The sequence below is a fragment of the Triticum aestivum genome, chromosome 3A, assembly GCF_018294505.1.
Source record: "Triticum aestivum cultivar Chinese Spring chromosome 3A, IWGSC CS RefSeq v2.1, whole genome shotgun sequence".
Taxonomy (NCBI): domain Eukaryota; kingdom Viridiplantae; phylum Streptophyta; class Magnoliopsida; order Poales; family Poaceae; genus Triticum; species Triticum aestivum.
Window position 1 is genome coordinate 735,322,707 of NC_057800.1, and position 23,471 is coordinate 735,346,177.

General features: G+C 46.3%; 2 protein-coding genes across 9 annotated transcripts; one reads left to right on the top strand and one right to left on the bottom strand.

Annotated features, from left to right (window-relative positions):
* The first annotated feature begins 7,288 nt into the window (after positions 1-7,288).
* Positions 7,289-23,409, top strand: LOC123063605 (ABC transporter D family member 1). 8 transcript variants are annotated; one of them, XM_044487461.1, is made up of 37 exons: positions 7,289-7,758; positions 8,774-8,987; positions 9,079-9,361; positions 9,573-9,797; positions 10,299-10,496; positions 10,698-11,152; positions 11,549-11,687; positions 11,765-11,843; positions 12,527-12,765; positions 12,903-13,207; positions 13,302-13,413; positions 13,489-13,653; positions 13,733-13,832; positions 13,918-14,026; positions 14,317-14,407; positions 14,557-14,681; positions 14,765-14,914; positions 15,008-15,080; positions 15,334-15,514; positions 15,598-15,756; positions 16,424-16,570; positions 16,657-16,863; positions 17,099-17,244; positions 17,341-17,393; positions 17,477-17,567; positions 18,265-18,342; positions 20,171-20,467; positions 20,564-20,731; positions 21,243-21,410; positions 21,501-21,581; positions 21,699-21,765; positions 21,956-22,053; positions 22,417-22,489; positions 22,578-22,648; positions 22,743-22,792; positions 22,892-23,004; positions 23,113-23,409. In XM_044487461.1, the coding sequence occupies exons 2-37, from the start codon at positions 8,926-8,928 to the stop codon at positions 23,166-23,168; spliced, it is 5,214 nt and encodes a 1,737-aa protein (XP_044343396.1). In that variant the 5' UTR covers positions 7,289-7,758; positions 8,774-8,925; the 3' UTR covers positions 23,169-23,409. The 8 variants fall into 8 exon arrangements, with proteins under 8 accessions (XP_044343396.1, XP_044343388.1, XP_044343391.1 ...); XM_044487453.1 differs by lacking the exons at positions 18,265-18,342; positions 20,171-20,467; positions 20,564-20,731; ... (7 more) ...; positions 22,892-23,004; positions 23,113-23,409 and adding an exon at positions 17,734-18,193 and having other exon boundaries at positions 17,477-17,555; XM_044487456.1 differs by lacking the exons at positions 18,265-18,342; positions 20,171-20,467; positions 20,564-20,731; ... (7 more) ...; positions 22,892-23,004; positions 23,113-23,409 and adding an exon at positions 17,734-18,193 and having other exon boundaries at positions 8,810-8,987; positions 17,477-17,555.
* LOC123063606 (protein COFACTOR ASSEMBLY OF COMPLEX C SUBUNIT B CCB3, chloroplastic) lies at positions 18,664-19,497 on the bottom strand. Its single transcript, XM_044487462.1, has 2 exons — positions 19,316-19,497; positions 18,664-19,214 (listed from the first exon to the last, which is right to left on the bottom strand). Exons 1-2 carry the CDS (start codon positions 19,406-19,408, stop codon positions 18,729-18,731), a joined length of 579 nt encoding a protein of 192 aa, XP_044343397.1. The 5' UTR covers positions 19,409-19,497; the 3' UTR covers positions 18,664-18,728.
* Positions 23,410-23,471: the final 62 nt, after the last annotated feature.

Sequence of the window (23,471 nt, forward strand, 5' to 3'; positions counted from 1 at the left end):
CCGTAGGGGTGGCGGCAGCCCCCAGACCCCATCTGGGTGGCGGCCAGGTGGAGGGGGAGAGGAAGGCGCACCAGGTATGGGCCCTAAGGCCCATCTGCCCTTAGGGTTTGCCCCCCTTCCTCCCCTTAGGCGCCTTGGGCCCTTGTGGGGGGAGCACCAGCCCACCTGGGGCTGGTCCCCTCCCACACTTGGCCCATGCAGCCCTCCAGGGCTTGTGGCCCCACTTGGTGGACCCCCGGGACCCTCCCGGTGGTCCCGGTACATTACCGATAAAACCCGAAACTTTTCCGGTGACCAAAACAGGACTTCCCATATATAAATCTTTACCTCCGGACCATTCCGGAACTCCTCGTGACGTCCGGGATCTCATCCGGGACTCCGAACAACATTCGGTAACCACGTATATCTTTTCCTTATAACCCTAGCGTCATCGAACCTTAAGTGTGTAGACCCTACGGGTTCGGGAGACATGTAGACATGACCGAGATGACTCTCCGGTCAATAACCAACGGCGGGATCTGGATACCCATGCTGGCTCCCACATGCTCCACGATGATCTCATCGGATGAACCACGATGTCGAGGATTCGATCAATCCCGTATGCAATTCCCTTTGTCTAGCGCTATTGTACTTGCCCGAGATTCGATCGTCGGTATCCCGATACCTTGTTCAATCTCGTTATCGGCAAGTCTCTTTACTCGTTCCGTAACACATCATCCCGTGTCAACTCCTTGATCACATTGTGCACATTATGATGATGTCCTGCCGAGTGGGCCCAGAGATACCTCTCCGTCACACGGAGTGACAAATCCCAGTCTCGATTCGTGCCAACCCAACAGACACTTTCGGAGATACCTGTAGTGTACCTTTATAGACACCCAGTTATGTTGTGACGTTTGGCACGCCCAAAGTATTCCTACGGTATCCGGGAGTTGCACAATCTCATGGTCTAAGAAAATGATACTTGACATTATAAAAGCTTTAGCATACGAACTACACGATCTTGTGCTATGCTTAGGATTGGGTCTTTTCCATCACATCATTCTCCTAATGATGTGATCCCATTATCAACGACATCCAATGTCCATGGTCAGGAAACCGTAACCATCTATTGATCAACGAGCTAGTCAACTAGAGGCTTACTAGGGACATGGTGTTGTCTATGTATCCACACATGTATCTGAGTTTCCTATCAATACAATTCTAGCATGGATAATAAACGATTATCATGAACAAGGAAATATAATAATAACTAATTTATTATTGCCTCTAGGGCATATTTCCAACAATGCCGGCATCATGCCAGCGTCGGCATACAATGCCGGCTTCAAAAAATATCACCACAATTCATGCTGACGCACTCGCCAGCCGGGCGGCATACATGCCAGCACACAAAAAAGGGTGAGACTTGAGTTCAACCACGCCATCGCGGCTCCCGTGGTCATGCTGGCACACCTGCCGGCATACAAAAAAGATGGCCCTCGCCATCATAGATCACTCGTCGTCGAACTTGAGCATGTCGGCCCGCATCTTCTCGAACCATGGCCTCTTCCTTGGCGACGCGGTGTTGAGATCCACCTTTATGATCTCCACCCCGGTCATCATGCTCGCGAGAGCCACTTCTTTCGCCTTGGTCTTGACGTTGGCCGCCTCTATCTCTAGCATCTTGGCTTGCTTCTCCGCCTCGAGCTCGAACATCTTGGCTTGCTTCTCGACGTCAAGATCAAGCCTCCTCCTTTGGATCTCCATGAAAGCATCCATTTGCTCCGCCTTGAAACGCCGGCGCTCCTCCTCCCTTGACTCCTTCTTATTCATCATGCCGTCCACGCTTGCGATCAAGGCGTTGGTGGCCGCATCTCGCTTGTCCTCCTTCTAGGAGTTGGTCTTCCCCCGCGGCCGTGCCGGCTCGCCCTCCCCAACATCCTCCACGGCTTTTCTTTCCCCCACGTGCGTTGAGTGCGGCATATTTGCGCCTTGAACTTCTCCTCGTCCTTGATGACCTAATAACAATGGGAGAGGTTGAAGCACTTGCCATTGTGTTGAACCTTGAATGCCTTCAAAGCTTGAAATGCCTACAAAATGTTTCCATACAAGCATATGGGCAAGTGATATGCAAATGAACACGTAAAGGATGATCTTAATGACACAAAAGAGGACGGCTTGCTTGCTATCATACCATGTCTTACATGTCGATGCCGCTCACGGGGCGGGCCTTGACGCTCTCAAGAGTGGCGCAAAACTTGTTGCACTCTTGTTGGATCACCCTCCACCGCTTGGAAATGGAGACCCACCCGCGCGTGCTCACAAATTGGTAAGGTGGAAACTTCTTGCGCTCATGAAACTCTCGGTGCACACGATTCCAAAAGGTTGAATGCTTTTGGTCGGCGCCCGTCTTTGGGTCTTGTCCAATGTCTCGTCAACACTCGCAAAGAAGCTTGTTCTCGGCAGCTGTGTACGCCTTCGTGCGCTTGCTCTTGCGCTTCGGCTTAGACTGGCGGCTTGGTTGGCGAGCTCGTCCTCGAACAAAGGCTCCACTTCGATGTCGCACTCGTCCTCTTCCTCTAGCCCATAGTCGTCCAAGAACTCGTGGTCGATGGGGGAGCCGTCCAGGTCGATGCCGACCTGATCACGCATGAAGGCCGCCTGATCGGGATCATAGCCAGCGGCCGGCGTGAACTCCCCGCGGCCGTCCTGGCTTTGTGTCTCGTCGGGATCGTAGCCAGCGCCCGACGCACCAGCCTCGAAGATAAGGTTCTGCATGTAGTCCTCGTCGGCGGCGGACGTCATTTCCTCGAACAGGTTACGGGCGTCCGGGAGCCCGCCGGCCGGCGTCTGCCGCGCACGTTTCCTCGTGCGGCCGGATGATGAGCCACCGACCACCGGGGTGGCGTTGAGGTCGATGGGCGCGGGCGCGAGCGTGGAAGGCGCGATCACGCTCACGTCGGGCGAGCACTCCCCGGAGAGGCGGGAGGCCTGCGGGTAGACGTGGAAGCCGGGGATCGGGTTGCAAGCTGATGCGCGGGGTGAGTCGGGCAGCACCATCCGAGGAAACGCCGGCGAGCCGGTGCTGGCCGCGGCGACGGCGGCTTGGACGAGGCTGTGCTGGCTAGGGTTTACCCCTAGCATGTAGAGCGCCTCCCTCGTTGTCGCCGCGATGCGGGCGTTGGTGAACTCCTGCTGCGCGGCGGCGACGGCGGCGGCCTCATCCCTCGCGTCTGTGGTGTGCCTCCGGCCCTTCCTCTTGGCCGACTCCCTTACCCGTTGTTCGGGCGTCAGCGCCTTCTTCGGCTTGGTCGCGGCGGCGGTCTTGCGCGGGGCACAAGGCTTGCCTTTCCCGGAGGGGGCGATGGCGCCGGACGAGGCGAGGGCGTTGAGGTCGAGGTCGATGGCGTCGTCCATAGCTGGTTGGGGGGCAGGAGTGCGCGCGGGGGGGGGAGTGTTTTTGGGAAAAATGAAGAAAAATGGTGATGGCTGCCACCGACCGGCGGGCCCGGGGAGAGGAGTAGACGCGTACGCGCGTCTGTCTCGTGTCCGCAACGACGCAAATCCGGTTTAAAATTGGGTCGGGAATGGATCGCCCGTGGATAAAAAACGGACGTGCGTCCGTTTAGGTCGGCACGTTGGGCCGTCACTTTTGTCTGTGCCGACACAAACGGACGCGGACGGTCGAAATGGATCGCCCCATTAAAGTTGCTCTTATCTCGGTGCCCACACGCTCTTGGATATGTTGCAATAAAGAAGAGAGCACGCCGCCACGTGCCGTGTTTTATACCATGAAGAAAACACTTGGTAGTTGGTACAGAAGACGGCGACGCGCGGTACGCGTTTTCGTTACCGGGGTGACGTCCTGAAAAACACAAACAGTTCGCGTGCCAGCCAGACTGCAGGCACGGCTCTCGGTGTCGTATCCGCATCGGCTTCTCCTCATGTCACCAGCCAAAAGGCTGCCGGGGCTCCAACAACACAACTGAGATTGAGAGGTGACCGTGGATCATTTGAATCAAATATCCATATTCCAGAAACTCATTCGGAATCTTATCGCCAGTAGCATTTTTCTCGGAATAGAGGCCTGAGAAAACTCCAGATAAAGGTACATGAGCTAATTTAAGCAATTCTAGCCTTTATATGCCAATTACCCAGTGTAATAGCCTAAGAAGCGGTCGGTTTTTTTAGTGTGATTAGACTTAAAAATTATTAAGCATTAGTATTATTCATAGACCTACCTACCATTGTTTCATTGTATGTCGCAAATTGACCATCTTGTAGCACATAGCCATTGACTTGTTTTCCTCGACTAACATGTTATCCGCATCCATTCAGAATCAAGAAAACTTCCGATATGTATCCACATTTAAGTAACATCCGTTCCGAATTTGTAACTGATAGCATCTGTTTTTAGTTTTGAAAATATGAAAAATGAAAGTGAGGAATTATAAGTGCATCTAGTGCCCCTTAGTGATTTTGATGTATTGAAGACTTATAGGTTAAGAAATTAATGCGTTTGTGAGTGTACACAGATCTATAAGTCTATAAGGAGTTTGATATTTACAGAGAAAGGCGACCTCTAAAAATGAATGTCTTCAACTGAAGACTTTGGATTTGTGAAAACTTTCTGAAGACTTTGAATGTGAAGAAATTGATGTGACCGTAAAGACTTGATAATCATGCGAGGAATATGAAGTATGAAGACTTTTGTTTTCGTAGTTTCATTTTTTTTCTTGAGTCATAGGAAACACCGTACTGTTAAAGAGGGTCGAGGAAAAACTAAGGAAAAGTTTTCAAGTGATGCTCATCTCAAAATCCTACATCTACCAATCTCTTCGAGTGAAGCCATTGAAAATCTGGTACAGCTCAGTCAATTTCTTTGATGGCAGAGACGAAGTTCTTCTGGTCTTTAAGGAATTTGTTCTGACTGAGGAGTTAGGAATTCGCCAATGCGGATTGCCTACAAGTGAGGAACATGACAGCCCTGAGGAATTTGAAGCTCAAATTTTCGACCGTTGTTGTGTTATGCGCCAGCTGACTCAAAATATCTTATCCACCTAACGGTCATATCATTGAAGGACATTTATGATTATCATGTCAGGTTGTTCCCTAAGCTATAAATAGCTGCCCCCCTACAACCACTAGCTGGTTGGCGGCTCCACGAGAAACTGACACTTGTCATTGAGAGCATCCCATCCTCCAAAGATTTTGAGCGAAAATCATCTAGTGAGAAAAACCCAAACCCAAACACCTACAAACCCAAAGTGATTGAGCATCACTGAAGAGATTGTTCCTGTGTGGAACCGACGTTTGTTACCTTTGAGGACTGTGCATCCTCCAGACGGTTAGACGTCATGGTCTAGAGCATCCAAGAGGAAATTGTGGATCGCCGAGTGACCGAGTCTGTGAAGGTTTGGAAGTCATCTGAAGACTTACCACGAGTGATTGGACGGGGTCTGTGTGACCTTAGTTCAAGAAGAATACGGTGATGACTGTGTGTCCTCATGCCGAGTGACCGAATCATTGTCTTCACCGAGCTAACTGGTTCTATTTCCTCAGCCCTTTCATTTCCTTATTACTGTGTTGTGAGCTTGTTCATATCTGTTTGAAGGCTTTGACTGAAGACTTTCTCAATTTCCTCAGTTCAATTTCTTAAGTCTGTTTATCTTCACCCTGTTGTATCCTGTGACGCTTTCTGTACTCTGTGTTTGTTTTCATTTCATCATGATGTCCATGCTCATGTTATGTCATGTCTGCATCTGAGTACTTATTCCGCTGCAAGTAGTTCTTCGCTTAGGAATTTCCTCACCCTAAAATTCCTTGGTGAAGAATTCATAAAAATTGACTATTCACCCCCCTCTAGTCGACTTAACGTACTTTCAGGAATAGTAGTAGGCGGAGGTCCGTGTATTTTAAGTAACTGTGTGTGCTGCATATTTTACCGTGTGCTAAATTTTTATGTTGAATGATGAAATTTTGTAGAAAAGAAAGACAAGCTTAAAGGGTACATAACCCTACAGCCACCATGACGATAGAGTTACACAATGCACCGCCATTTTTTTAACACTGAGCAACGATATTGTTTTTGGCCTAGGGGAGGGGGGCGGGAGGGTTTTACAACCTACCGTCGGGATCGATGATGATAGGGTTGCACGATCTACTGTTAAATATTTTCACCCGGAGCAATAATGCCTTTATAGGGTTTTGGAGGCGTTATACCCCATCGCCGGACGCGATGACGGTAGGATATAACTACCTACTGGCCCTCATATTGGGTGGTAGTCTATTTATCCATATCAGCAACCACCGACCGGCGTCTGCCTCTACCGTTAATCTTACCGCCAGGGACCCCGATAGTAGGCAGTTATACCCTATCGTCATCGACCATGGCGGTATGAAAAGAGTCGGATCATAAAAAAATTGCAAGTAGGGTATGATCTTGCTTAAGTTAAGAGGCCTTGTCTTTAACTAACTAGGATTAGGTCAAAGACGGACATTGCAAGGGGTTCTGGAACAAGATGAGTCGCCGCCGCCTCCTCCTCCACAAAAAGCTAGGGTTTCTACCTCCCGCCGACGTCGCCGCAGGTCCGCCTCCTCTCTGGTGGCCCTAGGGCCATGGGGGCGCGGTGGATCTCGACAAGGGCTAGCGGGAGGGCTTCGTTTTTACTCATTTTTTTCCAGTTTTGCTAGGTTTTGTGTCCTGCTCAGGAAGACGAGACGGAGGTGGCTTCCTGAAGATGGAACAAAGGTCTCCCCGCCTAGCCCATGTACCAGCGGTGCGTCTAGCACTGTTGGTGGGCGTGTGTCTCCGGTGGATCTATCTTTGGTGAATTTGCTCGGATCTCGTCGTTGTCCGTCTACGTTCGTGTGTCTTTGAATTGGATCCTTATGGTCTACATTATTCTTCATCTGCGGCGGTTGCTCGTTGTATTGCCATGATTGAAGATGATCGGAAAAAATATGTTGCTTATATATAATTAAAAAAAAGGTTGAAACAGTGATTTCGGCCACGCGTGGTAGCAGAGGAGCAATGGCACCGCACGCGAAAAGGCTGGGAAACAAACTGGAAACCAGAAACCGACCCGAAAAAACAAGAGTTGGTTCGTTGGTGACAGCCGGACCGATGTCATCTCTATCGGTCCTTCCTCCAATCATCCAGCTCTCGTGTGACGGACGCGCCCAAGGCCGGCGGGGCTCCACGCGGGCCGTCGATCGCCCGCTGCTGGCCCGATCCCGGCCCCCTGATTAACAGGAATGAATATTTAAACAGGAGTAATCCATCACGCAACTTCCTGGGCTCGTGACCAGACCGAGGAAGGGAGACCGCGACCGCCCCGATTTGTTGTCCACACCGCACACCACCCCCCTCCCCTCGCCGTCGCCGTCGCCGTCCTTTATTTATCCCTCGGCTCGATTCCATCTCCACTAGCCGCTCCTCGCCGCCGCCCCCCCGCCGCGCCCTCCCTCCCCGTCCCCGCGATCCCGCCGATCGGGGGGAGCCGGACTGGGTCTGCCCGCCCCGGCGCCGCCGGGTTCGATCACTTCGGGTAGGTAGGTCGCGTGTGCTCTCGGGGGTCTCGCCCGCTCGCCCGCGCTTGCGTACGCTGCTTTGCTTGCCCGCTTCCTCGATTGCTTCTCCTCCGCGCGCGCCTGGCCTCGCACCCTCATGCTAACAGCGGGGCGGCGCGGGTTCGGGCGCCATTGCTCCGCTCCCAGTAACCGCCACACGCGATGGATGGACTGTACCACTGCTAATTCCCGTCGAGAACTCTGGTGCGCGCGTCAGTCGCTCACTCCACTAGCTACTTCATTTACCTGCTTACCCCGTGGTAATACTTGAGTGCGGCCGAGCTCACTTAATGGCGACTCTGCTCACTGCTCAGATCCAAGTAGCAGCGGATTTCATGACCCCGGTGGTCCAGTGTCCTGTTGTAGTGGTATGAAGTCAGTTTGGTGGGATATACGCATACGGGAGTCAGGTGGGAGGGAGGGAGCCTCCGTGCCATTGCTCCTCTGCTGCCCTGCTTCCTCTGCCCCGACAGCTACGGATCCGTCAACTCTTGTGTGAAGAAGGGCAGATTTGGAGGTTGGGCGAGCTGCAAGTGGAGTGGACCTGTCTACTGCCGTTGACCACCGGTTGGTTTGTTCGTGGGGCTTGTGATGGTAACTGCGGCATTGTATTGGCTGCTGCTGACAAGTGAGGAGCAGGGGAATTTGCAGGGTGCTCAATTGCCATAATGGGGCTGTGTAGTGGGTTTGTAGAGTTCAGTTTAAGCGTGGACCTAGCTACTCTCACTGACCACCGGTTTAAGCGTGGACCTAGTAACTGCAGACCATTGTAGTGTTGGTTGTTAACAAGTAGTTAAGGAGCAGGGGAACTTGCAGGGTGCTCAGTGTTCTGCAATGGGGCTGTGCAGTGGGTTATGGAGTTAAGGTTGGGTAGTCGCCTGAGGGCAGGGGAATGAGAATGTAGAATTGCAGCTCCACGGCAAAATTCTTCATGATTGAGGGCAGGGCAATGAGAATGTAGAATTGCAGCTCCACGGCAAAATTCTTCATGATTGAGGGCAGGGCATAGAGCTCACATTACCCTGTTGCTTGGTGATGTAGGCAGAATGCACTTGTTTCACTCCCAAAATTCGATTGCGTGCGTCTTGTGCTTGATGCATTGTGGTGTGGTTGGCTAGTCTTACAGGCTTTTTTTTATCTTCTTTGTTCTTAGCTTTCTTCACATTTTCTTAACAGCCATGTTTGCAATGAATAATAGTTATCTGCTGAATATTCGCAGGTTCTAATTGGACATATTGCTGCTGTATTGTGACAGGCGGCGCCCTTGCTTGGTGACATTTGTGTTTTGTTGATCGTCAAGGCTTCCTTACTGCTCAGCCCTCTGTTTTTGCTTGCTGTCTATATCTCCTTGGGGAGGGCAATCTAGCAACAATGTCATCGCTTCAGTTATTGCAACTTACGGAGCATGGGCGAAACCTTTTTTCTTCTAGAAGGTGTGCTGATCACAACACATTTTTTATATATAATTTGGTTAATCAGTTGCTAGTTCTTACCTTATGCTTCTTCCTTTGAAACCACGTTCAGGAGGACGCTTGCAGTTGTTTCTGGCGCACTACTTGCTGGTGGTACTTTAGCATATGCGCAGTCAGGTCGACGGAGGAAACATCGGGAAGAAAATCATTCTAATGATGGAAATGCACATACCAGGAGTAAAGAGGGCATTAGTCAAAATGGTGTTGATGGTAAAGTGGTAAAGACAAGGAAAAAGAAAAATTTATTGAAATCCTTACATTTCCTGGCTGCCATTTTACTTAAGAAGATTGGCCCAAGTGGAACAAATTACCTTCTTGGCTTGATGTTAACAGCAGTAAGTGCTACAAATCTCCCATTCTGCCTGTTTCATTTGTTTGACATACCAATAGTGCTTTTTTGAGTATCAGAATTTGTATGGTCCATATGTGTTAGTTTAATTTCTTGTGGTATCTTACTGGGTTGCTGACTTTGTTGCTGGCTATTTGTGATAAGTTGTACCTGGGTTCAGTCATGTGGAACCTTTTTAACCGACGGACTTTCCACAGGTGTTACGTACAGCCATTGGTCACAGATTAGCAAAAGTTCAAGGGTATTTGTTCAAATCCGCGTTTCTTCGGCGTGTTCCGGCCTTCACACGCCTAATCATTGAAAATCTTCTATTATGCTTTCTTCAGTCCACGGTATATCAGACCTCAAAGTACTTGACAGGATCCTTAAGCTTGCGCTTCAAGAAAATTTTGACGGATCTCATCCATGCTGATTACTTTGAGGTAGGTATATTGGATTATGAAGTTGAAATATCCTTTCTGTTTCACACCTTCACATGTTTTTTCACTTCTTCAGTTCCCAGTTATGTACTGAAAGTCTGAGATGAACTGATATACAGTTGGTAGACTTTGCGGAGCATTATTTGTGAATTATTATTAGGTCCAAGAATTGCATCCAACAACTTGTGCTACACACAACAGCTGAAAGAACACAAATATTTTTATGGCCATGATACCTGGTCATGCAAAAATAATGTAGTGTTGAAGTATTCTGAGGCTATCTATCTCAACTCACTTAATCCATAGAGTTAAGTGAAGCCAGTTCTTTTTGCTGCAATGCACATTAAGTGTTCTGTGTACTTATCACAACTGTTCATTACCTCTTATCCTAGAGATTATCATGTGAAATTCAGAGTTGATAGTTTGGTCGATTGCCAAACTTTTCCTGCTTTGAACCACATATTCACTGCAACTCCTCATGGATTTTTTCCTACTTTTGTCCAGAATATGGTTTACTACAAGATCTCACATGTAGATCATCGGATTTCAAACCCAGAGCAAAGGATTGCTAGTGATATTCCTAAGTTCTGCGCAGGACTAAGTGACCTTGTACAAGATGATCTGATTGCAGTTGCAGATGGGTTAATATACATCTGGCGCATCTGTTCTTATGCAAGTCCGAAATATGTTCTCTGGATTCTGGTAAAAATATTTCTACATATACTGTTAACCTTATTGATTTGTAGTATGATATGGAAATTCTTATGGTCAGTCAAAGAAAAACGCTCCTCTATTCGGAGGACACTATGCTGCCTTAATGTTTGTGTATACTGTAATAATATTATGATAACTAGTTTGCTGCTTAATTAATTAGATACAATGTTAATAAGTAATTGCTTTCAGGCATATGTACTTGGTGCTGGTGGCACAATTAGAAAATTTTCCCCTTCTTTTGGGAAGTTGAAAGCCATGGAACAACAACTAGAAGGGGAATATCGCCAGGTTCATTCACGACTGAGAACTCATGCTGAGAGCGTGGCATTTTATGGTGGTGAGAACAGCGAAGAATCGCACATTATGCAGCGGTTCCAGGCTCTTGTGCGGCACGTGAATGTTGTTCTTCATGAGAACTGGTGGTTTGGCATGATTCAGGATTTTCTTCTGAAGTATCTTGGTGCCACAGTGGGAGTTATCTTGATTGTCGAACCTTTCTTTGCGGGAGATCTTAAACCTGATACATCTACTTTAGGACGGGCAGAGATGTTGAGTAATCTTCGTTATCACACAAGTGTGATAATATCATTATTCCAGTCCCTTGGCACCCTTTCTACCAGTTCAAGACGTTTAAATCTTCTCAGGTAAATGCACCATCCTTTACACTCTTGTGAGAAATGCTTGAGATACCTATATGTCAAGTAGACATTTGTATATTCAATTTTTTTATCAAATTGATTGCTGTAAATTGCCGTAGTTCCATAGTTGCTAAACATATAATGTTTGCATGTAATTATTAAATTTTGGCTTCTAAGAATTACATTGGTATTGTGTTTACATTTCTCAACACTGTTATGCCCGAAATACTTTTAGGACCTCTGGTACATTTTATTACTTTTAAACTATGTAACTTGAGAGCTGTGTTCTGTTGAGTTATATTTAAGTTCCACCCAGCTATGATTGCTTCATGCATTTCTAGTATACATAAGTTCTGGTTTTTTTGTCTCTTATGCTGATAAACTCTGCGCTCCGATTGACAGTGGCTATGCAGACCGTATTCATGAGTTACTGGATGTTTCACGTGAGCTATCTGGGGTTCGTGACAGATCAATGAGCCGAAATTCTTCTGCCAAAAATTATATTAGTGAGGCAAACTATATAGAATTTTCAGGTGTTAAGGTAATTATGATGGTGGGAGTATTATGCTCATTATTTTATCTGTTCGATACCAAGATATAAATAGAAGTTCGTTACAGGTGGTGACACCCTCTGGGAATGTCTTGGTTGATGATTTAACTCTCCGGGTGGAGTCGGGTTCTAATCTTTTGATCACTGGTAAGCTGTAACCTCTCTATCAAATATTTGCTCCCCTAGATCTGGTTCTGAGTCATGGCTGCAATGAAATTGAATCGATTGAATGTTTACACCTTCATTGCTAGAAGAAATGACGGTAATTTGATTGTTGCTTCTTCCATACACGGTATACATAAACATAACCCTCCTTTGTGCATTTGATAGTTGTGGGTTTAAAGTAGGATTTGTCAACTTCTGTTGATATTTCCTCATTACCATTAGTCAATCTATTCCCCTCATACAGGTTGGTGTTAGTTAGAAGCTGGTTATAGATCTTTGCCTAAAATCACCTCTCTTTCACTTGGGAAAAACTCTTAAAACCAGTGCTTTGACCCTAGATGCTTGGTCTTGATTTGTGGAGGGGTCACAGTTTAAATTGATCTTCTTTGTGGTCTGGTTAATTTTCCGGTTGTCAACCTTAGACAGATCATTTTAAATGTTTTGTTGGCTTAGACGTCATTTATTGGCCAGCCTTATCTTGAGAACTGCCTCAAAGTTTGTGTGCTTGAACTTGGTAGGGTGATGTCTCAAGCTCTTGCTATTTAATTATTTATGTGTATGCCTGATGCTATATTTATGTCTTCCCTGTCTTTTCTGCCACTTTTACATGAAAATTGCAGGCATGGGAAATTAATATTTCTATGTGTCTGTGATGTTTATTTCAGGTCCCAACGGTAGTGGAAAAAGCTCTCTTTTCCGTGTTCTTGGGGGTCTGTGGCCACTTGTATCTGGCCACATTGTCAAACCTGGTGTTGGTTCTAATCTTAACAAGGAAATCTTTTATGTCCCCCAGCGACCATATACAGCTGTCGGAACACTTCGCGACCAGTTAATCTATCCACTTACAGCAGATCAGGAAACCGAACCACTTAGCTATGGTGGTATGGTGGATCTTCTAAAGAATGTAATTATACTCAAACCAATACGCTGGCCTTGTTCAGCTATACCCCACTCATTTTGTTTGTGTGCTTCTTTCTCCCGAACAAGTATTTAATAAACCTTTCTGGGGATCCTTAGTGTTGTCCTTTTTTTCTTTTGCAGGTTGATCTAGAATACTTGCTAGAACGCTACCCTCTCGACAAGGAAGTTAACTGGGGTGATGAGTTGTCTCTTGGTGAGCAACAGAGATTGGGAATGGCGAGATTGTTCTACCATAAGCCCAAGTTTGCCATCCTGGATGAGTGTACTAGTGCTGTGACGACTGATATGGAAGAACGTTTCTGCAATAGGGTCCGAGCAATGGGCACGTCATGCATAACAATATCTCACCGACCAGCATTAGTTGCTTTTCATGATGTCGTTTTGTCCTTGGATGGTGAAGGAGGGTGGAAAGTTCAAGATAACAGGTTACGTTCATGATTCTTTTCCTCTTTTTCTTTTCTTCTTTTGACGTGTTGTCTCTAGAAGGCTGAACTTTGTGTGATCCTCTTGTTTTTGTAGAAATGGCTCCTTCCTTCCTACTGAATCGGAGTTTGATGCATTGAAGTCATCAGAAACTGACCGCAAATCTGACGCACTTGCTGTTCAAAGGGCTTTTAGTGCTAATACAAAGGTAGTTATGATTTCATAGTCTGTACTGCTACTATTGGTCTTCGTTGTGTCACTCTTTAACACATTTTATTACCAGGAAAATACTTTATCGGGCCCCAAGGAACATTCTTATTCAACACAGGTCATAGCTACTTCCCCCAATATGGAAATAGAATCCACAGAACAGCCACATCTGATCCCACAATTGCAGTGCTCGCCGAGACCTTTGCCTGTTAGAGTTGCTGCAATGTCTAAAATACTGGTACACAATTACATTTCCTAATTGATTAAGGGTTTTTATTAGATAGTTAATTCTAATGATTTTCTTGAATGTTTGGCAGGTTCCTAAAATCGTTGATAAGCAAGGAGCGCAATTGCTTGCAGTTGCAGTACTCGTACTTTCTCGGACTTGGATATCTGATCGTATAGCTTCACTGAATGGTTGGCTCCTCGTGTGTTTTCCTTTACTACAAGAACTGGAGCTGGCTGGTGTACAATTTTTGTAACAAGTTGCACGTCTTGACAGGGACTAGTGTTAAGTATGTCCTGGAGCAGGACAAGGCAGCCTTCATTCGATTGATCGGGACCAGTGTAATGCAAAGTGCAGCAAATTCAATTGTGGCACCATCACTGAGGTAGGTTTGGACTTTTGGTTCTGCTATTTTGAAGTTGGTTCTCAGGGAGATTTGATGCAGTGCTTGACTGCTTGTCACGACATTTTCATTTAGCGAAGCACCCACACATTTTTTTAAATATTTACTATCTATTCAAATGTTCCATCTGAACATTACTTTATGCTACCTCATGTGGTCTTCACCACAAGAATGAAAGTACTACTCATGCTTGCGTGTATTTAACTATTTTTAGAGTGGCAGTTGATTGTTCATAATTGGTTCCATGACCTGATCAAGTGTTTTCTTTACAGACACCTTACTTCAAAGATTGCTCTTGGATGGCGAATTCGCATGACCAACCATCTACTTGCATATTATTTGAAAAGAAATGCTTTTTACAAGGTAAATTACCTTAACAAAATGTGTAATTTGCAAGTCATTTGTTCCATTTTGCAGCAGTGTTTTCCCCTTATAACTGTTGCTAGCATTGTTCTGTCATGACAATATTTCTGTTTGAATAAAAGCTGAGCAGTTTGACCTTTCTTTTCCAGGTATTTAACATGACAGGCATGGAGATTGATGCAGACCAAAGAATAACACGTGATGTGGAGAAGTTGACGAATGATCTTGCTGGCTTAGTTACTGGAATGGTGAAACCATCAGTTGACATTCTTTGGTGAGTTCTTTGTGGCCTCATGTGTTGCTCCGGTGTTCTTTGGTTAATCAGGCTTTCATAGTTAAGCTACTGCTATTCTCCAGGTTTACATGGAGAATGAAGCTTTTATCTGGGAGAAGAGGAGTTGCTATTTTGTACGCATACATGTTGCTAGGGCTTGGTTTTCTAAGAGCCGTTTCCCCTGATTTCGGTGATCTTTCAAACCAAGAACAAGAACTTGAAAGTTCTTTCAGGTTAGTGATATAATTTGTTGGGTATTTGTGTATTTGGCTTTCTTATAGCATGATGAACTTCCAGTATTGACCTTCTAATATTTGTTGTTCAAGGTTCATGCACTCAAGACTGCGGACACATGCTGAGTCAATTGCTTTCTTTGGTGGTGGATCAAGGGAAAGAGCTGTGAGTTATTCCTACCACTTGAAGGGGCTCCTCAAGATGCATTTTATGTATTCTGATTCTTGTGAATATCATGTTAAATTTTCTATTTATTGTGCTACACTGTAATCCTTATTCTGAATTTCAATCGAAATGCTAAATAATTGAAAAAAAAGAGATGAAAACACAGGTCATGTAGCTTCATCTGCACATCTGGCACAGGATTTGTTAGTAAAAGTATATGGCCTCACATTGTCATTATTTTCTTATAAATCAGATGGTTGAAGCTAAGTTCGCAACTTTGCTTAACCACTCGAAGATTCTTTTGAGGAAAAGATGGCTTTATGGTATATTTGATGATTTCGTGACGAAGCAGCTGCCTCATAATGTGACATGGGGATTGAGTCTGTTATATGCTTTGGAACACAAGGGGGACCGAGCTTTGACTTCAACACAAGGTTGGCAAATCTTGAAACCGACCCATTTTATCGATATTATTTTGCATACAGTTTTACAATATGTTCTCATTTTGAAATTGCAGGAGAGTTAGCACATGCCCTGCGGTTCTTGGCATCTGTAGTGTCACAAAGTTTCATAGCTTTTGGTGACATTCTCGAGTTGCATAAGAAATTCCTTGAACTTTCTGGTGGTGTCAATAGGATCTTTGAACTCGAGGAGCTTCTAAAGGCATCTCAAAGCAGTAAGTTTCAATTCACTGCAAACTCTAGTGCCTCATATGCTTGAGTCAGAAACCTATGTCATTTGAATATAAAATGATATTGCATATCAGCAGCATAACTCCTATTTTGGTCAACCATTGTGCAACCTGCCACAAGCTCTTGAACTGAAATTATGAACACTAACCGCCCATATGATAAAATTTTATGTGAGCATGTTCAGTCTAGTATCATAAGAGTCAACCTTCTTATTTTGCAACTTTGTCCAACTATGTAATGTCATCACTGTAATTTTTGATACAAAAAATTCTTGAGTGGAGGAAAAATTGAAAATCACTGTGTACTGGAATTTCTCTAGACAATGCAAAAAACTGTCAGTTTTAGTTGGCAAATCTGGGCATCTGGCTACTCAATATTCTTTAGTGCAACATCTGCTTTTCTGTAACACTATTAACTGTCCATAACTGGTTAAGAGGTACCACCATTACTGATTGTAGAAACCTTGGTAGTAATCATATGATATTGTTGACCACCTTGACCACAGCTGGAAATTAGTTCATCAAATTTGTAAGATGCTGAATTGTTTTGTTCATAATCAGTTGATGATGTTATCGAAGTTAAAAGGTTTTAGCCTTTTGGCCATCTTGATGCTATGAATTGTACCTGGATATGACACTGTTGTTTTTCTAGATGCTGTCATGCCCTCAAATGTTATCAGTGTGCCATCTGAAGAAACTATTTCCTTCCGTAATGTGGATATTGTGACCCCATCGCAAAAGCTACTGGCTAGCCAATTGTCTTGTGATGTGTCTCAAGGAAAAAGCCTTCTTGTCACTGGTATGTGATCTGACCGCTTCTGCTTGGCTTTATTTAGCACCATGCCAACATTGTTTCTCTAATATATGTGATTATTTCTTCTGAAGGTCCAAACGGCAGTGGCAAGAGTTCCATTTTTAGGGTGCTCCAAAGTTTGTGGCCTGTAGCTTCCGGAAGGCTCACCGTGCCATCTGAAGGGATATTTCACGTTCCTCAGCGCCCATATACTTGCCTTGGAACCTTGAGGGATCAGATCATATATCCTCTCTCACGTGAGGAGGCAGAGTTGAAGATGCTTACATTGTCCAAAACAAGTAAGTGTTACCTAACTCTGCAAAGGCAAACATCTAGCTGTCGACTTCAGCCTCTGTATTCAACGTGCGAAACACACATTTATAAAATCTCCTCTACTAAAATCTGAAGTGGCTTGTGCTAGTTAATGGTGTTTGTAACAAACTTTTATTATGTGTTGAACTTCCCCTGTATTGTTATGAGCAAAGGTTTATATTGATTTGTAGTGACATGACACCATAAACCTTGGCGATGTAGGTGACAGGTCTAGATCGCTGGACGATCACCTGAGGACAATTCTAGAGAATGTTCGCTTGGTCTATCTTCTCGAAAGAGAAGGTTGGGATGCTACTCCCAATTGGGAAGACATTTTGTCCTTGGGAGAACAGCAGAGGCTAGGCATGGTCAGTGGTTATATGCTCACAGTTTGTTTCAAGCTATCTCTATACCTTTTTGCGAACAAAATGTGTAGTAACATGGAATGACTGTTTACTTTCCAGGCCCGCCTGTTCTTTCACTCTCCTAAGTTTGGCATCCTTGACGAGTGCACCAAGTACGTGTTGTATCACGCTATATTTTGTACTCCCATTTCGTTTATCAGTCTTTGTACTTAAAAATCTTGTATGCTCACCGCAGTGCTACGAGTGTCGATGTCGAGGAGCATTTGTACAGGCTAGCAACTGACATGGGTATAACTGTGGTCACTTCCTCCCAAGTAAGTACTTTATTCATCAATTTATCCTCCCGAGCCTCTGCAAGTTAACACAAGCACCGCTGGGTATCGGATCTGATTTCCTTGTCCCACGGATTTTGTTTCTTTATGCCCCTCGTGGTCGCGTCTTTCTGAATGCAAAATTGTGTGATGCTGAAGCCTTCTCTCATCTTTTTCACAGAGGCCTGCTCTCATACCCTTCCATTCGTTGGAACTGAAACTCATCGACGGCGAAGGGAAGTGGGAGCTGTGTTCAATCAACCACTAGTCACTGCCTGTCGCCCTAATTTTTGACCGGCTTTAGCTACTCTCAGCTGTATACTGACTTACAGTACAAATAGTCATTAGCTGCTGCTTCAACAAACAGAGGCTGCCTGTAGAAGCCAGGGAGGCATGCAGCACCCAATTGGAGATAGATCAGAACAATATACATACATGGGTTGTAGGAGGGAAATGTTTTTTTTCTTCTTTCCAAGGAGGATAGTATGGTATATAATCTTGTTCTCATACAGAATACACAGCGAGATGACATTTGCCGCCGAAATCAGATGGTGGTGGGTGTAACGATTATTTGTATAAACACGGGCGCGAAGCGTGCCCCCTTGTAAATGGCAACTAGTTCAAATCCATCTTCCTGATGATGCCTTTGTCTTGCACTGTGCTTTTAGTTCTGCGTCGACCGAGTCGCCTTCTGATTAGGGATCTCTTCTGTTTGGGGTGTTGCCACATCGATTTTGTGATGAGTTCATACCTAAAGCAAATTCGGAATGGTTTCACAATTCATCGTTTAGTACTGTCAAATTGTTGCAACCTGTGCATCTTTCTCCTTTGGCAGCGAAAAGCTTCATTGCCGGAAAGGCAGATAGTATAGTTGAGTATGAATATGGACTTGGTTTCCACGTCTGGACTCGACTTGTATCTTCTGTTTTTTTTTTTTTTTTTTTTTTTTTTTTTTTGCGAATGACTTGTATCTTCTGTTTGCAATGGGAGAAAAAATTCGGGATCGTCGCGGGAGCTGAACTGTTTCTTGACAAATTTTGGCAAAATTTCGAATGTCAAAAACTCATGCACACCCGCAAAAAAAAAAAAAAAAAAAACTCATGCACACCCATGATAATAAGCTCGTATATTACACTCAGAAAATAAGAAGCATTTTTGGCTAAGCTGAAGAAGATACTACGAGGGAGAGACTTGCTGGGAGAGGAGGACGAGGAGGCCCTGGGGCCCGACGAGGATCTCGCTGAGGAAGCTGACGAGGCCGAACCAGACCACCGGCGTGACGTCGACGCCGCCCAGCGGCGGGATGACCCGGCGGGTGGCGGCGAGGATGGGCTCCGTGGGCGCGTAGGCCACCACGTAGGGGAACTTGGTGACCGGCAGCCTCGGGTACCACGACATGACGATCCGCGCCACGAACAGGAACCCCACCGCCGACAGCGCCGGCCCCGCCACCCCGATCACCACCTTCGCCGTCGCCGGGTCCAGCTCCCCCAGCACCACCGCCGCCCTGTACAGCGATTGCTCGTACGCCGCCGGAGAGGTCGCGGCGTGGCACGGCAGGGCGGCGGCGCTGCTGCTCACCGCCGCTGCCGCCAGGGGTAGGACATGGCCGTGGGCTCCTCTGGCCGGCTCGCTCCCTTCCGGCCGCCGTGTCTCGAGGTTCTGATTGATTGGAAAGAAATGAAAAAGAAGCAGCGTGTGAGAGACAATGGATGGAGCTCGCTCTCCATGAACAGTAAGCAACCAAGAACCAGCCGTCCGACCTTGCTGCCGCGGCCGCCGGCGCCGGCGACGACGCAGCCCCGCCCCCTCGCCGGAGGGAGCAGCACCGACGGCTTGAGCATGGAGGCCTCCATGAGAGGCAGAGAAAAACAGAGGAGAGGAGGGAAGCAGCAACAGCGGCTCGTGGCCGTGGCCTTTTCCTGCTCTCCGAGGATAAGGCAGAAAAAAAAAAGGAAAAACTAGACGAAGAGGAAGGGCCGGGAACTCTTCTTGGGCTCATTCTACCGGGTCTCCAGTGGACGACGGCCCGGTCCGAGCCCAGCGTGGCACCAAAAAAACCCTACCTAAGGCCCAGCAGACCGAGCCGAACTATTCCTTCCCCCTTCCCCTCCTCCACGGCAGCTTCTCCTCCTCCTCCTCGCCGGCGGCTCCCTCCACCAGCCCCGGCCCCGCCGCCGCGATGCTCCGGCTCCGCTCCTCCGCCCGCCTGCTCCGCAAGGTGAGTCCGCCGCTCGCCCGCTTGTATTTAGTCGCCCTGCTGCCTGCCTCACGGTTTCTGGGATGGATTGCGTCAATTGCAGCTGTGCGAAGCGTCCCGGCCGCTGGTGCGCGGCGAGGTCCAAAGAGTGCCGCCGCCGCTGCCGACGATGACGCGGCGGCTCTCCGGCGCAGCCTCCGCCGCGCGCTCGACCTCGCTCCTGCACCCGCTGCCGGGGCTCGACCTCCCGCCCTGCCTCCCCGACCAGCTCGCCCGCCTCCCCACCCGCATCACCACGCTCCCCAACGGCGTCCGCGTCGCCTCCGAGGACGTCCCGGTACCACCCACCTCCCCCATCTCCCCCTCCTGATGAGCCCATATGGTGCTCCGCTGACGCCTCCGTGCGGTGGTTTGTCAGGGTCCCACGGCGTGCGTGGGGGTGTTCGTGGCGTCCGGCTCGATCCACGAGTCGCCCGAGTCCACCGGCGCGACGCACCTGCTGGAGAAGCTGGCGTTCAAGGACACGGCGCACCGGAGCCACATGCAGATCGTGCAGGAGGTGGAGGCCACGGGGGGCAACGTCGGCGCCTCCGCCTCCAGGGAGCAGATGGTCTACAGCTACGACACGCTCAAGGCCTACATTCCGCAGGCCGTCGAGGTGCTCCTCGACAGCGTCCGCAACCCGCTCTTCGTCCAGGACGAAGTCGACCGGCAGGTGCGGAACATCATGGATGATGCATCAAGCAGCTTATGGTTGGGTATATCTTGTTTGTTGTGCGCTGATTATGGTGGTTGATTTGTTGCTTGTCAGCTGGCCCTTACTCGAGAGGAGGTCCATGCGGTGCAGAAGAACCCGGAGAAGTTTCTTCAGGAAGTACTTAACCTTGTTGGATACGAGGGGGCGATCGCGAACCCGCTGATAGCTCCTGAGGAGGCTCTTGGGATCATCAATGCCGATATTATTCGGAAGTTCTATCATGTACTGCTTCTGACATTTGAGTTCTGCATTCCTCCTGAACATGGCTTGCTGCTTGGCGGCTCGTATTTACTTACTTTTGGTAGGATGGCCATTTTCTCAAAGCATTACATGATATTAGCACGCTGGTCACCGTGGAGCATCCTTGCACACTTTGGTCGTTTTGCTCCCTATACTTTAAGTTTTCCGTGGATGTAGTTGCGACAGATTCTAGATATTAACAATTTATTCTGTTGGCAGCGCTAAAATATAGAAGTAGTTCTATTTAACCGCATAATATACTAGAATTGATTTGTATGTGGCTGATCCAGTGCCAGCAACTATGAGAGATGCTAAATTGTGATCAGGATTGTTCTAGTCTTACAACTTTATTTTCAATCCATGGATCATGATTGTTTGTAGGAGCAACAGTTTCAGCTATGCTGTTCTCACCATATGGTTGTTTTAATATTCTCTACAATGCAATGAATATGTTTTATTCAAAAAACATGAAGCTTTGCTATTTCTATAACAGGAAAATTTCACTGCTGATCGTGTGGTTCTAGCAGCGTCAGGTGTTGATCATCAACAATTGTTAGATGTTGCAGAACCTTTGTTGTCTGATTGGCACAAGGGGTCCCCTATGGAAACACCAAAGTCTACGTATACAGGTGGTGACTTCAGACAGAAAGCAGAATCAGATGTAATATTCTTTCTAATCAAGTATTCCATTTTGAGTTTTGAGACTTCCTTATGTTCTAGCTTGAAATTTTACTCATCTCTTTGCCTGCAGATGACACATGTTGCGTTGGCTTTTGAAGTGCCAGGCGGCTGGCTTAAAGAGAGAGATGCTACAATTATGACCGTCATACAGGTATAGCTAAGGGTTGGTATTTGATAGTAATGATCTGGTCTAGATTGACATCCGCATCTTCACATTCTAATTGTTAATTCCTGAATGTTCATGCGCAACAACAATAATATTTTGAAGACCTTAATGGGTGGTGGCGGCTCATTCTCCTCTGGTGGTCCTGGAAAAGGGATGCATTCGCGGCTTTGTAAGTCACGAACACACTGCATTTGTTCATCTCTAGTATGGTTGCCATGGTGTAAACTAACTTTATGTGGTTGTTTCAGTTACTGTTTTTTACATTTCAGAATAGTTCTGCTGGCTGTCTAATTATTTCTTGTTTCAAAGGGGGTGAATGCTTTGAGGAAAAGGCTAAGTTCACTGTTGTTTCTTTGCAGACCTGAGAGTCTTAACTAAATATCACGACGTCCAATCATTTTCAGCATTCAGTAATGTATATGATAGCACTGGCCTCTTTGGTATCTATTTGACAACGGTGAGTTTATCCTTCAACGTCATTTTATGGGCTTAATTATTGCTTTTGCATGTTGTGCATCAGGACCTTTACTACAAATACTGACTTTCTGCTGGTGATGATGGCAAAACAAGCAATAGAATTAAGAAAAACTCAAATGTGAATATATATATGCTAAGTTAAAAAAGTTTAACTGTTACAAGTCTACTTGTTTTTGATTTCTCATAGCAAAACTATGCTACCAATATGTGTGTCATTTTATAACAGTTAACTCTAGCATGAAACATAGTTATTTGAATTTTAATATTGTAATGGCACCGGCCTTGGATTTTCATTCTCTATTGGAGTTTTAATATGATTTCTTGTCCATTTTTAATACTCCAGCCACCAGATTTTGTTGCAAAGGCTGTTGATGTCGCTGTGCAGGAATTGATTGCTATTGCAACGCCTGGACAAGGTACGAGCCATTCCCTATTTGGTAAATCTGTCTGAGGTTTCACTGAAGCTGCATGTTCTAAAATATGATTTAATTTGCATGCATTTAGTGACGGAGGTTGAGCTGACACGTGCGAAAAACTCGACGATTTCATCTGTGCTAATGAATCTTGAGTCAAGGGTATGTTTGGAGCCACACACCATTCTTTGTTGCTTGTCAGTTATCACGTATATTTAAAAGGATTTGATATCCATCTGTTGACTTTGCACTGCAGGTAATTGTTGCAGAAGATATAGGGAGGCAGCTTTTGACTTATGGTAGCAGGTAAGTCCATATCTTCATCGGTTCGAACCATATTTCACAAGCCTGTCTCATAGAAGAAACTCATCGATCCTGTTTTTTTGTTTGTTTGCATCACAACAGGAAGCCTATCGATCATTTTCTTCAGTGCATGGAGGAACTGACCCTAGATGACATTACAGCGTTTGCTAAGATGTTGTTATCTTCCCAACCTACAATGGCTAGCTATGGAGATGGTATGCTCCTTGATTTCCCTCTAGGTTTCAAAAATGCAGCTGATAATTCAAAATTTATACACAGCTTATGAATTAATGTGAATTCCTTTCCCTTGCTTTCTAACGCAGTCGATAAAGTTCCGCCGTATGAATTTGTCAGCAAGCGGTTCCAACGGTTCCGATAGCGCCCTAACACCATGATCCCTGGTGAAGACGAACACAGAGCTCTGTTCCAGTTCTCCCTAATATTTGTCTTGTGCTCGGAAATTTTCCCTGTTTTACTCGTGTGTGGACGAGGTTAGTTTTGTATTGGCTTAGTTCAAACAGCGCATGCTGATGAAATGTCTTGGGTAGACAGGAAAACAATTTTCTTGAAGCTTGTATGGAAATTTTGCCCTGCCAATCTATATGGTCTCGTTGCCATGTAAATTTTCAGTACGTGTGCTGAGTTTCATGATGATAATATATATCAATTGGTGACTTTTATG